Genomic DNA, 14,523 nt, shown 5'->3' with positions numbered 1-14,523 from the left:
TTTTTCAGGTCATAAGAAGATATTAAATGGTTGGTTCCTCTTAAAGTCACTAGATTCTAGATCTGTGAATGAGCTTTTTACTCTTTTATAGATTGCACTCAATTAACTAATGATTTTGCCTACTGAATTTTCTAGATAAAACAATACTACAGTGGGATACCCTCTCTTGCGGTGGTTCTTAACAGTTTTGTGGTCACATATTCTTTTGAGACTCTGATAAAAGCTATGGGTTATTTAACCAGAAAATATGTATGGATACATACATGCGAAATTTTGCATATAATTTCAAATAGTTTACCAAACTATTTGACTCTTCCTGGAGTCAATCCATGGACCCTGGCTGGGTTAAGGACTCTTGCTCTTTTATGTATAAACTCAGTTCCTATCAATGAGCCAAGGCTGTGTTCATTTAAATGCAAGCCAAATTCCTTTGGGAATGATATATGAAATTAACTATAAACATTAATTGTATAATTTCAAAAGATCTTGACCCTGTGTAGTATTGTATTATATGTTTTGTCCACATATCTGTTTGATTTAATATGGTTTTTATATGGGATTTATTACAGAATAATTTCATTCCTTTTTGATTTGATCACTGTTTAATAACTTGGGCTTATCTTTTGTATGCCAAGGAAAAACCATTTTAAAAAAAGCATTTTCAGTACATAAATTGATTTATATGGAGCCACTTTGAGTATTATGTTTTTGCAATATGTTTGTAGTTATGTATCTTTCCAAAACATGACTCCTTAGTTTTCATTCTATCCATTTTCCTACTGATGTAACTAAACAAGGACTTAACTAATTACACAGGCTGGAAGCGCAATTCATTGACCCCTAGGACAACTACTTTTCCGTGTCCTGGCTGTGAGCATGATGTGGATCTTGGAGAACGGGGAATCAACGGTCTGTTTCGAAATTTCACTTTGGAAACTATTGTTGAAAGATATCGTCAGGCAGCCAGGGCAGCCACAGCCATTATGTGTGACCTTTGTAAACCACCACCTCAAGAATCCACAAAAAGTTGCATGGACTGTAGTGCAAGCTACTGCAATGAATGCTTCAAAATTTATCATCCTTGGGGTACTGTAAAAGCGCAGCATGAGTATGTGGGCCCAACTACGAATTTTAGACCCAAGGTAAGTGAAGTTTCTATTAAGTTAGAGTATTAAACTTAATATGATAAGATAAATTGTAACAAGTCTAGAACCTGACAGTAAGAAGGGAAATAACTTTAAAAGCTGGAACAAGAAATTAAGGCCTAGTAGTTGGAGTTATTTAGTATGTTGCTAAACGTCCCCAGAGCTTAGAAGGCAATATTATGGTTCACTCTATTACAATACAGTGTGATACAATACAATATATGAATGTTTGTAATGATAACTGAGTAAGAGAGGAAAGGTGATGTCAGATATACTGTCTAAGATTGAAATGGTTAAAGTTAAAAAGCTTTTGTGCTTTAATATGATAAATCCATAATTGTCTAAAAGATGTGATTGGGAAACATTCTGACATTTTTAGTTACCTAAAATTGTATTATGAATAAATAAGAGTAACTAACTACAGCCTAATAGTTTGAAGCTTATGATATAATGGTTCTATAGTATTTAAAGTGGAATTTGCATTTCTTAAATATTCTGGGTAATTTCTATAGTAACGTACAGAAAAACTTTATGAATGAAGTTATAGATGAAACAAAATAGTGAATAGTGTAATTCACTATAGTCAAGTTCTAAAAAGGTGTCTCATCCTATAGAATATTTGCCTTATAACTTTTGAGTTCTTGCATTCCTTGCAGAAAGCCTGACTTTATATTCTATTTTAAATGTAATGGCTTTGAGAATGTAGGAACCTGGGCATGCTTAGAAATTTGAAATCTTTTCCAGTTTTTCTCCTGGAGCTACACATTGGTATTAGGACTTTTTATAATGGAATTAAAAAAAATTTTCTCTAAGTTATCAGACCAGTTGTAGTTGCTTAAAATCTAATCTTTTGGAATAATGGGCAGCTTTTTGATTTCCATTAACACACTAGTTTAAAAGAATCCTCCTTCTTTTCCAAATGAAAACAGCTACATTATGTAAAAATTCAGTGTAACTATGATGATAGTTTACAGAGTAAACAAAAAGGTAGAAACTTAAATCAGGAGAACACAGTTCTAAATTTGGTCAATGTGTGTGCAATCAATATGTAAAAGCAAACATCTGGAAGCTTATAAAGTGTTCCAAGACTCTCTTAGTAACAGATTTCTTGTGAGGATAATGAGGCTATGGGTCCTCATAAGTTATTTGTTATGATACCTTAAAAAATATTGATCATGATCATTAAGAATTTACCTAGTCATTATGATCAGAGGACCTTTCTAGCTTGTTTAAGCATTTCATTTAAGTCTTATAGGAAGTAAATTTTTACCTTCTTATCAGCAGGTTTAGAGGAAATAACACTTACATAATTAATTGACCGTTTGAACCCTCAAATTGAAAAACAGTAATTCTAATGTAGAGAATTCTCATATAATGTACCAAATGCTTTTATTTCTTTTTACACTTTCATTACTTTAAATGGCTTTATTTAGTGATTTCATAAAGCAAATCTTTGTGTTTTGGGACTTTACCCAATTACTTGAAATCTTTTGAGTGCCATGTAAGCTATGAAGACCCTTAATCCTACTTTTATTCTTTATTCAATAGATTTTAATGTGCCCAGAACATGAAACGGAGAGAATAAACATGTACTGTGAATTATGTAAGAGGCCAGTTTGTCATCTCTGTAAGTTGGGTGGTAATCATTCCAACCACCGTGTAACCACTATGAGCAGTGCCTACAAAACCTTAAAGGTAGAACTTATTTTTGGAACTAAATTTTGATCCTTTATAACTTTAGACCTTTAACTTTTTCTGTATAAAATCATACTGTGCATATTGTGTGGTCTGTTTTACTGAAATGAGTTAATAATCTAAAGTGTTACTTAATGATCTATTAATATTAGGTTGTTAGTATTTCTGACCAGGCAGCTCTTTATCCTACTGATATCTAGTTCTGAGGAAAGAGAGGGATGAAGGACACTTCATTATGATCCATCCCTACATGAGCCCAATGCCACGACATTGAGTGTGGTTACGGGAGTGACACACTTTGAAGGGTAGTAGCTGTTTTAAGACACTTGATTCTTATTGCTGCCAATAGAATTAGTATAAGCATTTTTGTTTATTCTGGTGGATTCCAGCTAAAACTGAGTTATTTACTGTCTGTTAACCTTATACACGGCCTTTTTTTTTTTTTCGGTACGCGGGCCTCTCACTGTTGTGGCCTTTTCTGTTGCGGAGCACAGGCCCTGGATGCGCAGGCTCAGCGGCCATGGCTCACGGGCCCAGCCGCTCCGCGGCATGTGGGATCTTCCCGGACCGGGGCACGAACCCGTGTCCCCTGAATCAGCAGGCAGACTCTCAACCACTGCGCCACCAGGGAAGCCCACATGGCCCTTTTAAAACTTTTAAATTTGATAATCTACAGCCAAGTAGGCAGTGGTATAGTGCTATTTTTTTGTTTCATTCTTTTTTCCTTTTTAAAAGGGAATCAATTCATTTATAAATCTACTACCCATTTAAATTTTTGATTCCTTTAACAATATGTGTATGCATTTTTTGACCTGTATCTATTTTGCATCTATACATACAGTTTCATATTTTGTATTTTGTATGTCTGACATGCTCAGTCCTCCCTCTACATTCAACACATGGGTTACAGTATTGTTGTTTTATTGTCTGTCCTCATTTACTAATTCTGTTATCTGTGTCATTACTAGGTCAATTTTGACTGATTTTTCTTATCATTATGAGTTGTATTCCCCTCCTCCTTTGCAAGCCTGGCAACTTTTGATTGGCTGCCAGGTATTGTAAAGCTCACCTCGTTGGGCACTGGATATTTTTATATTCCTAAAGATATTCTTGAGTTTTCTTCTGTTGTGTGATGAAGTTACTTGGGAACAATTTGTTCCTTTTTGGTCTTGCTGTTAAGCTTTGTTAGGACAGAGCAGCATTTTGTTCTAGGACTAATTTTATGTGATTATTGAAGTAAAGCTATTTGTTTACTCTTCCCAATGCCCTATGAATTTTGAGGTTTTTTTTTTTTTTTTTAGTCTGGCTTGTGGGGAACAGGCACTATTTCCGGCATGTGTGAGCTCTGAAATTCTTCCTTCTAATTCTTTTGGGTGATACTTGCCCTGGCCTGTGGCAATTTCCTCACACATAAAAATTGATCAAAGCTCATATGAATAAGCAAGGGGGCTGCTTGGTAAATCTCTGGAGTTCTTTCTCTTTATGGCCACCTGTTCTTAGGTGTTATGTTTTATAAACTCTGGCCTCCGCAGACTCCCAGCTTCATCACCTCATGTCACGGGAGATCCTGGGCCCCATTTGAGTTCTCTGCACCAGGCCTGGGAAGCCTTCTCCTGACAATAAGCTGAGAGCAATCATAGGCTCATCTTGTTTCCCATCCCTCAGGGACACTGTTTTTTGTTTCTTGATGTCCAGTGTCTTGAGAGCTGTTTCATTTATTGTTAGGATTTTTTAGTTGTTTCAAGTGGGTGAGTAAATCCAGTCTTTGTTTCCCTGTTGTGCCTCACAGTGGCAATAACACTGTTTGCTAATTTTAACTTTGACACCTTTTTCGTTTGTTTCTTATTGGTTGGATATTATATAAGTTGTCCAAAACTTTTTTTTTCTGTTACTTGGAATCAGTATTTGACAATAGCATACACTTAAGTTATCCTTTGCCTTGTTGTTAATTTCTCCCATTTATGTTTCACACTTTTAAAACTGAGACTCCATAATGGATTTTGCAATTTATTCACTTTTTAGTAAGAGTAAAATTATTCAGTTTTGCTGAAAGTAGTAAACAGATCTCCCTAGATCTTCCTTTTTACTTGTTTTAGATTTTAAGCTGGAGGCCTTCATGATGTAGGTGACATAGGTAGGTTTATAATATCATTTTCATTTTTACTCACTTGAGTGTTGCAGGAAGAGAGCTCAAACTCTGCTGGGTGTTAGAATCACCTGGAACACTTGGTAAAACTATGGAAGCCAGGCCTGTACTTCTTTAATGACCTTGGGCCTCTGTGTTCTTTATGGACTCTCAGGAGACTGATGCACACCAGCATTTGAGAACCACCGCTCTAGAGGAAGCTTTGAGCAACTTTGGGGTCCTTGAGAATTTAGCCTCTGATCAGTTCCTAGAGAACTGGGGTCCTAATAACACTAAAGGATTTAAACCTGCTTCTCACGTTAGATGAACTAGTATCAGTGTCTGGTGCATATACTTTTTTGAGGATTATGAATAAATGGACCACTGATTCTTGGTTAAGACAGATCTAGTCTTAACACAGACTGCCTAAGTTTAAGGGGACTGAGAAGACTGGAGCCATCTCAGATAAAGGCTGTGGTTGGCCAGAGACTTGGTCTAAGCATCACAGCTCACTGGAACCACTTAGACCTTGGATGGTATTTCTGAATTCTGTCCTCTATTCTTCTCTAGCCTATTTAGCACTGTTAACTTAAGCTGTTTCAGAACTAAGCCCTACTTCAGTTTAAATGGCCAAATTCCTTTCTTTGCTACTATAGCTAAAAAGAGTGCCAGCACTCATACCCCGTAGGTCTGGTCCTAACATGGGCCTGACAGCGGTGGTATTGGAAGAACTATCATCTTCCTTGCAGCTTGGTGCTGAAGAAGCACCTCTCAGCCTGTGACATCATGGTTAATGCGTGGTGAGGAGTTTTCTAGTTCAGCTATTGACTATGTGATATTTGTACTCAGTGAGCTTTGGTTTCCTTATCTGTAAAATGCTGGATTAAAATGCAGGATTTTAATGTCTCTTCCTATCCTTAACATCCTATGATTTCCTTCTTGGTCCCATCCTGCCTTGAGTTCTCAGAAATCTTGTTCCTCTGCCTGACAGGTCTTTCCTCTGTCCCTCCAGTGAGCCATCAAGGAAACTCACTGGGTCTGATTGCTGGGTGTCCCAAAGAGTTAAAGATGGGCCATGCTGGAGACCTGTCACTTTCATTTCTGCATACGTTCTCTTACCCTGTAACATGGTCTAAGTAAAAAAAGAGGACGATGATATAAGAAGGAGACTCACTTCTTCAATTCCTAGGAGCTTTGCCCCTCTTCTTCCAAACTCTTTTCAACCCTTAGTCCAGTTGTGAGCAAGAAATGTTCAGATCCTCCTGTCAGGGCTACAGCATGGGAGGTGTTTTCTGGATGTTCTTATTCTCACTTAGTCTCAGGATACATTGTCTCTTACTGCTTTGTACCCCGTGGTGCGTCAGGGTATTATTGTTTGTTTTTAAATGTATTTCAGGTATATTAATGTTTTCTGGGCCACACTAGTGATCTCACCAAAATCTATGACATTATGGTAAACTATACCAGTTTCAAAATGACTACTTTACGAACAAACTATTCAATAAGCTCTTGAAGTTACCTATTTTTATAAATCTGTGTTTTCATTATTGTGTATTGTGTAATTGTTTAGTGAACATCTAGGCTGGGATGGACTCTGAAGATTATTTTGGAAGGGTCTTTGTTGTTTTTCCTGTTGTGTGTGGGGTGTGTGTGTGTGAGAGTGAATTATAAAATCTGGTGGAAGACAACACTATTTGGATTGCTGCCCTTCCATCTACTTAGAAGCCTTGGGAGGAAGCATTCTGGGAGTGATGATGAGACAACAAAAATATGCTATTTGTGTATTCAGGAGTTTTTACTAATCTGAGCATCACTACCTTGTTCTTTTTTCTAACTGCTTCTAATCCCTCATGTATCTTTAGGCCTGTGTGCTCAACGCCAGTGACTGTTTACGCTGGGTTAATAACGATAATAACCATTGTTGATTTTACTGTCTGTTCATCATAGGCTAGAGAAGAGGATACTGTGTTAAAAGAAATTCTGGAAGGCCTTTGTTACACTTCTATTTCTGTTTCTAATATATTCCAATAGGAAAAGCTTTCAAAAGATATTGATTACCTTATTGGCAAGGAGAGCCAGGTGAAGAGTCAGATTTCTGAACTGAACTTGTTAATGAAAGAAACGGAGGTAAGTGATAAGCTGGTTTGCATATTTTTCACTTATTCATTTAGATATTCATTTATTCGTTCATAAAATCCAGAGGGTATTATTTGAGCTGGGAGTACAAAGTTGTGTTAGATCTCACTTCTGCTTTTCTGGGACTAAGAAAACAAATGTAAAATATAATGCTATGTGATCGGTGCTGATAGAGGTTGTGATTAAATGATATTGGAACACAGAGGAAAGAATGACTAATTCTTTATGTGGCAGTTAACGAGTTCTCCAAAGTAGCAATATAAGGAAAATGATAGCTTTTATGATTATCTGTATCTTATAAAACTAACAGATTGCATTTGAAAAATATACTATATGTCAATAAGACCAGGTTTATTTAAGTTTCCAGATACTCCGAAATATATTCCTGTCACATATGTTCACCAAAAGACATGTATTAAGATGTTCTTAGCTGCATTATTTGTGATAGCCACAAAACGGAAAGTACTCAAATGTTCATTAACAGTGGAATATAAATAGCAGTGAAGGATGAATATCTACAACTATGTGCAACAATGTAGATAAGTCTGGCACTAATATTGAAAGGAAGATGCCAAATACAAAGGAGTACATGCTGGGTGATTCCAAGACAGGTGAAACAAGACTGTGTTGTTCAGGATAGGAGTTACTGAAGAGAGAGAGGATTAGTGCCTGGAAAAGTTATAAGGGTGGCTTCTGGGATACTGGTAATATTGTTCAATCTGGATGCTGGTTACATGGGTGTGGTTGCAAAGCCTCACTGATCCTTACACTTATATGTACATTTTCCTCTTTGCATATTATACTTCAATAAAAAATTTTAAAAACTGATAGCACTTTAAAAATATAGTAAGAGAGGATAGGACTGGGTTATTTTAAAATTCCTAATAGTCTTCACTGATTTTGATCCCTATTTCTTTTCTCTATTTGAAATAAACTGAAGAGCCATTACCCTTGATCACTTTATGTTTTGTAATTAAATATAAAAATACTTTGGCTAGTATGAGACTGTCATTTCTTACAAATTTTTTTCAAAAATGGGTAAAAATCATTGAAAAATTATGTGAATTAGCACCATATTACCAGTAAATTTTTTTTTGAATTTTATTTTATTTATTTTTTTATAGAGCAGGTTCTTATTAGTCATCCATTTTATACACATCAGTGTATACATGTCAATCGCAATCTCCCAATTCATCACACCACCACCCCCACCCACAGCTGCTTTCCCCTCTTGGTGTCCATACGTTTGTTCTCTACATCTGTGTCTCAATTTCTGCCCTGCAAACTGGTTCATCTGTACCATTTTTCTAGGTTCCACATATATGTGTTAATATGTGATATTTGTTGTTCTGACTTACTTCACTCTGTATGACAGTCTCTAGATTCATCCACGTCTCTACAAATGACCCAATTTTGTTCCTTTTCGTGGCTGAGTAATATTCCACTGTATATATGTACCACATCTTCTTTATCCATTCGTCTGTCGATGGGCATTTAGGTTGCTTCCATGACCTGGCTATTGTAAACGGTGCTGCACTGAACATTGGGGTGCATGTGTCTTTTTTTTCTTTTTTTTTTTGCAGTACGCGGGCCTCTCACTGTTGTGGCCTCTCCTGTTGCGGAGCACAGGCTCCGGACGCGCAGGCTCAGCGGCCATGGCTCACGGGCCCAGCCGCTCCGCGGCATGTGGGATCTTCCTGAACGGGGCACAAACCCCTGTCCCCTGCATCGGCAGGCGGATGCTCAACCACTGCGCCACCAGGGAAGCCCACATGTGTCTTTTTGAATTACAGTTTTCTCTGGGTATATGCCCAGTAGTGGGATTGCTGGGTCATATGGTAATTCTATTTTTAGTTTTTTAAGGAACCTCCATAATGTTCTCCATAGTGTCTGTATCAATTTACATTCCCACCGAAAGTGCAAGAGAGTTCCCTTTTCTCCACACCCTCTCTAGCATTTGTTGTTTGTAGATTTTCTGATGATACCCATTCTAACTGGTGTGAGGTGATACCTCATTGTAGTTTTGATTTGCATTTCTCTAATAATTAGTGATGTTGAGCAGCTTTTCATGTGTCTCTTGGCCATCTTTCCATCTTCTATGGAGAAATATCTGTTGAGGTCTTCCGCCCAGTTTTTGATTAGGTTGTTTGTTTTTTTAATATTGAGCTGCATGAGCTGTTTATATATCTTGGAGATTAATTCTTTATCCATTGCTTCATTTGCGAATATTTTCTCCCTTTCTGAGGTCTGCCTTTTTGTCTTGTTTGTAGTTTCCTTTCTTTTGCAAAAGCTTTTAAGTTTCATTAGGTCCCATTTGTTTATTTTTGTTTTTATTTCCATTACTCTAGGAGGTGAATCAGAAAAGATCTTGCTGTGATTTATGTCAAAGAGTGTTCTTCTTATGTTTTCCTCTAAGAGTTTTTTTTTTATTGGAGCGTAATTGCTTTACAATGGTGTGTTACTTTCTGCTTTATAACAAAGTGAATCAGTTATACATATACATATGTTCCCATATCTCTTCCCTCTTGCGTCTCCCTCCCTCCCACCCTCCCTATCCCACCCCTCCAGGTGGTCACAAAGCACCGAGCTGATCTCCCTGTGCTATGTGGCTGCTTCCCACTAGCTATCTACCTTACGTTTGGTAGTGTATATATGTCCATGCCTTTCTCACGCTTTGTCACAGCTTACCATTCCCCCTTCCCATATCCTCAAGTCCATTCTCTAGTAGGTCTGTGTCTTTATTCCTGTCTTACCCCTAGGTTCTTCATGACATCTTTTTTCCTTAAATTCCATATATATGTGTTAGTATACGGTATTTGTCTTTCTCTTTCTGACTTACTTCACTCTGTATGACAGACTCTAGGTCTATCCACCTCATTACAAATAGCTCAATTTCGTTTCTTTTTATTGCTGAGTAATATTCCATTGTATATATGTGCCATATCTTCTTTATCCATTTATCCGATGGTGGACACTTAGGTTGTTTCCATCTCTGGGCTATTGTAAATAGCGCTGCAATGAACATTTTGGTACACGACTCTTTTTGAATTATGGTTTTCTCAGGGTATATGCCCAGTAGTGGGATTGCTGGGTCATATGGTAGTTCTATTTGTAGTTTTTTAAGGAACCTCCATACTGTTCTCCATAGTGGCTGTACCAATTCACATTCCCACCAACAGTGCAAAAGGGTTCCCTTTTCTCCACACTCTCTCCAGCATTTATTGTTTCTAGATTTTTTCATGATGGCCATTCTGACTGGTGTGAGATGATATCTCATTGTAGTTTTGATTTGCATTTCTCTAATGATTAATGATGTTGAGTATTCTTTCATGTGTTTGTTGGCAGTCTGTATATCTTCTTTGGAGAAATGTCTATTTAGGTCTTCTGCCCGTTTTTGGATTGGGCTGTTTGTTTTTTTGTTATTGAGCTGCAAGAGCTGCTTATAAATTTTGGAGATTAATCCTTTGTCAGTTGCTTCATTGGCAAATATTTTCTCCCATTCTGAGGGTTGTCTTTTGGTCTTGTTTATGGTTTCCTTTGCTGTGCAAAAGCTTTGAAGTTTCATTAGGTTCCATTTGTTTATTTTTGTTTTTATTTCCCTTTCTCTACGAGGTGGGTCAAAAAGGATCTTGCTGTGATTTATGTCATAGAGTGTTCTGCCTATGTTTTCCTCTAAGAGTTTGATAGTTTCTGGCCTTACATTTAGGACTTTCCATTTTGAGCTTATTTTTGTGTATGGTGTTAGGGAGAGATCTAATCTCATACTTTTCCATGTACCTGTCCAGTTTTCCCAGCACCACTTACTGAAGAGGCTTTCCTTTCTCCACTGTACATTCCTGCCTCCTTTATCAAAGATTAGGTGACCATATGTGCGTGGGTTTATCTCTGGGCTTTCTATCCTGTTCCATTGATCTATCTGTTTTTGTGCCAGTACTATACTGTCTTGATTACTGTAGCTTTGTAGTATAGTCTGAAGTCTGGGAGCCTGATTCCTCCAGCTCCGTTTTTCTTTCTCAAGATTGCTTTGGCTATTCAGGGTCTTTTGTGTTTCCATGCAAATTGTGAAATTTTTTGTTCTAGTTCTGTAAAAAATGTCAGTGGTAGTTTGATAGGGATTGCATTGAATCTGTAGATTGCTTTGGGTAGTAGAGTCATTTTCACAATGTTGATTCTTCCAATCCAAGATCATGGTATATCTCTCCATCTATTTGTATCAACTTTAATTTCTTTCATCAGTGTCTTATAATTTTCTGCATACAGGTCTTTTGTCTCCTTAGGTAGGTTTATCCGTAGATACTTCATTCTTTTTATTGCAGTGGTAAATGGGAGTGTTTTCTTGATTTCACTTTCAGATTTTTCATCATTAGTGTATAGGAATGCCAGAGATTTCTGTGCATTAATTTTGTATCCTGCTACTTTACCAAATTCATTGATTAGCTCTAGTAGTTTTCTGGTAGCATCTTTAGGATTCTTTATGTATAGTATCACGTCATCTGCAAACAGTGACAGCTTTACTTCTTCTTTTCCGATTTGGATTCCTTTTATTTCCTTTTCTTCTCTGATTGCTGTGGCTAAAACTTCCAAAACTATGTTGAATAAGAGTGGTGAGAGTGAGCAACCTTGTCTTGTTCCTGATCTTAATGGAAATGCTTTCAGTTTTTCACCATTGAGGACGATGTTGGCTGTGGGTTTGTCATATATGGTCTTTATTATGTTGAGGAAATTTCCCTCTATACCTACTTTCTGCAGGGTTTTTATCATAAATGGGTGTTGAATTTTCTTGAAAGCTTTCTCTGCATCTATGGAGATGATCATATGGTTTTTCTCCATCAATTTGTTAATATGGTGTATCATGTTGATTGATTTGCGTATATTGAAGAATTGTTGCATTCCTGGAATAAACCCCACTTGATCATGGTGTATGATCCATTTAATGTGCTGTTGGATTCTGTTTGCTAGTATTTTGTTGAGGATTTTTACATCTATGTTCATCAGTGATATTGGCCTGTAGTTTTCTTTGTTTGTGACATGTATGTCTGGTTTTGGTATCAGGGTAATGGTGGCCTTGTAGAATGAGTTTGGGAGTGTTCCTCCTTCTGCTATATTTTGGAAGAGTTTGAGAAGGATAGGTGTTAGCTCTTCTCTAAATGTTTGATAGAATTCGCCTGTGAAGCCATCTGGTCCTGGGCTTTTGTTTGTTGGAAGATTTTGAATCACAGTTTCAATTTCAGTGCTTGTGATTGGTCTGTTCATATTTTCTATTTCTTCCTGATTCAGTCTTGGCAGGTTGTGCATTTCAAAGAATTTGTCCATTTATCCAGGTAGTCCATTTTATTGCCATAGAGTTGCTTGTAGTAATCTCTCATGATCTTTTGTGTTTCTGCAGTGTCAGTTGTTATTTCTCCTTTTTCTTTTCTAATTCTATTGATTTGAGTCTTCTCCCTTTTTTGCTTGATGAGTCTGGCTAATGGTTTATCAATTTTGTTTATCTTCTCAAAGAACCAGCTTTTAGTTTTATTGATCTTTGCTATCGTTGCCTTCATTTCTTTCTTTTTTTCTTTTTCTTTTTTTTTTTGCATTCTGCGGGCCTCTCACTGCTGTGGCCTCTCCCGCTGCGGAGCACAGGCTCCGGACGCGCAGGCTCAGTGGCCATGGCTCACGGGCCCAGCCACTCTGCAGCATGTGGGATCCTCCCGGACCGGGGCACGAACCTGTGTCCCCTGCATCGGCAGGCAGACTCTCAACCACTGCGCCACCAGGGAAGCCCTTTCATTTATTTCTGATCTGATTTTTATGATTTCTTTCTTTCTGCTAACTTTGGGGGGGTTTTTGTTCTTCTTTCTCTAATTGCTTTAGGTGCAAGGTTAGGTTGTTTATTCGAGGTGTTTCCTGTTTCTTAAGGTAGGATTGTATTGCTATAAACTTCCCTCTTAGAACTGCTTTTGCTGCATCCCATAGATTTTGGGTCGTCGTGTCTCCACTGTCATTTGTTTCTAGGTATTTTTTGATTTCCTCTTTGATTTCTTCACTGATCACTTCGTTATTAAGTAGTGTATTGTTTAGCCTCCATGTGTTTGTATTTTTTACATATCTTTTCCTGTAATTGTTATCTAGTCTCATAGCATTGTGGTTGGAAAAGATACTTGATACAATTTCAGTTTTCTTAAATTTACCAAGACTTGACTTGTGACCCAAGATATGATCTATCCTGGAGAATGTTCCATGAGCACTTGAGAAAAATGTGTATTCTGTCGTTTTTGGATGGAATGTCCTATAAATATCAAATAAGTCCATCTTGTTTAATGTATCATTTAAAGCTTGTGTTTCCTTATTTATTTTCATTTTGGATGATCTGTCCATTGGTGAAAGTGGGGTGTTAAAGTCCCCTACTATGAATGTGTTACTGTCAATTTCCCCTTTTACTGCTGTTAGTATTTGCCTTATGTATTGAGTTGCTCCTATGTTGGGTGCATTAATATTTACAATTATTATATCTTCTTCTTGGATTGATCCCTCGATCATTTTGTAGTGTCCTTGCTTGTCTCTTGTAACATTCTTTATTTTAAAGTCTATTTTGTCTGATATGAGAATTGCTACTCCAGCTTTCTTTTGGTTTCCATTTGCATGAAATCTTTTTCCATCCCCTTACTTTCAGTCTGTATGTGTCTGTACGTCTGAAGAGGGTCTCTTGTAGACAGCAAATATATGGGTCTTGTTTTTGTATCGATTCAGCCAATCTGTGTCTTTTGGCGGGAGCATTTAGTCCATTTACATTTAAGGTAATTATCGATATGTATGTTCCTATTCCCATTTTCTTAATTGTTTTGGGTTCGTTATTGGAGGTCTTTTCCGTCTCTTGTGTTTCTTGCCTAGAGAAGTTCCTTTAGCAGTTGTTGTAAAGCTGGTTTGGTGATGCTGAACTCTCTCAGCTTTTGCTTGTCTGTAAAGGTTTTAATTGCTCCATCAAATCTGAATGAGATCCTTGCTGGCTACAGTAATCTTGGTTGCAGGTTTTTCTCCTTCATCACTTTAAATATGTCCTGCCAGTCCCTTCTGGCTTGCAGGGTTTCTGCTGAAAGATCAGCTGTTAACCTTATGGGGATTCCCTCATGTGTTATTTGTTGTTTTTCCCTTGCTGCTTTTAATATGTTTTCTTTGTATTTAATTTTTGACAGTTTGATTAGTACGTGTCTTGGCGTATTTCTCCTTGCATTTATCCTGTATGGGACTCTCTGTGCTTCCTGGACTTGATTAACTATTTCCTTTCCCATATTAGGGAAGTTTTCATCTATAATCTCTTCAAATATATTCTCAGTCCCTTTCTTTTTCTCTTCTTCTGGAACCCCTATAATTCGAATGTTGGTGTGTTTAATGTTGTCCCAGAGGTCTCTGAGAGTGTCCTCAGTTCTTTTCATTCTTTTT

General features: G+C 37.2%; 1 protein-coding gene across 4 annotated transcripts in view; it reads left to right on the top strand.

Moving 5' to 3' along the window:
* TRIM36 (tripartite motif containing 36) overlaps window positions 1–14,523 on the top strand; it is a 52,842-nt gene that overhangs the window by 18,534 nt on the left and 19,785 nt on the right. For all 4 annotated transcript variants that reach the window (XM_067731460.1, XM_067731461.1, XM_067731463.1 and 1 more), the window contains 3 exons: window positions 817–1,142; window positions 2,694–2,840; window positions 6,997–7,092. In XM_067731460.1, coding sequence (XP_067587561.1) covers window positions 817–1,142; window positions 2,694–2,840; window positions 6,997–7,092 — 569 coding nt within the window. The remainder of the gene's footprint in view (window positions 1–816; window positions 1,143–2,693; window positions 2,841–6,996; window positions 7,093–14,523) is intronic.

The sequence above is a fragment of the Pseudorca crassidens genome, chromosome 3 (assembly GCF_039906515.1).
Source record: "Pseudorca crassidens isolate mPseCra1 chromosome 3, mPseCra1.hap1, whole genome shotgun sequence".
In the NCBI taxonomy this organism is placed as follows: Eukaryota; Metazoa; Chordata; class Mammalia; order Artiodactyla; family Delphinidae; genus Pseudorca; species Pseudorca crassidens.
The sequence above is the reverse complement of the archived record's forward strand: the minus strand, read 5'-3'. Positions and strand labels throughout refer to the sequence as shown.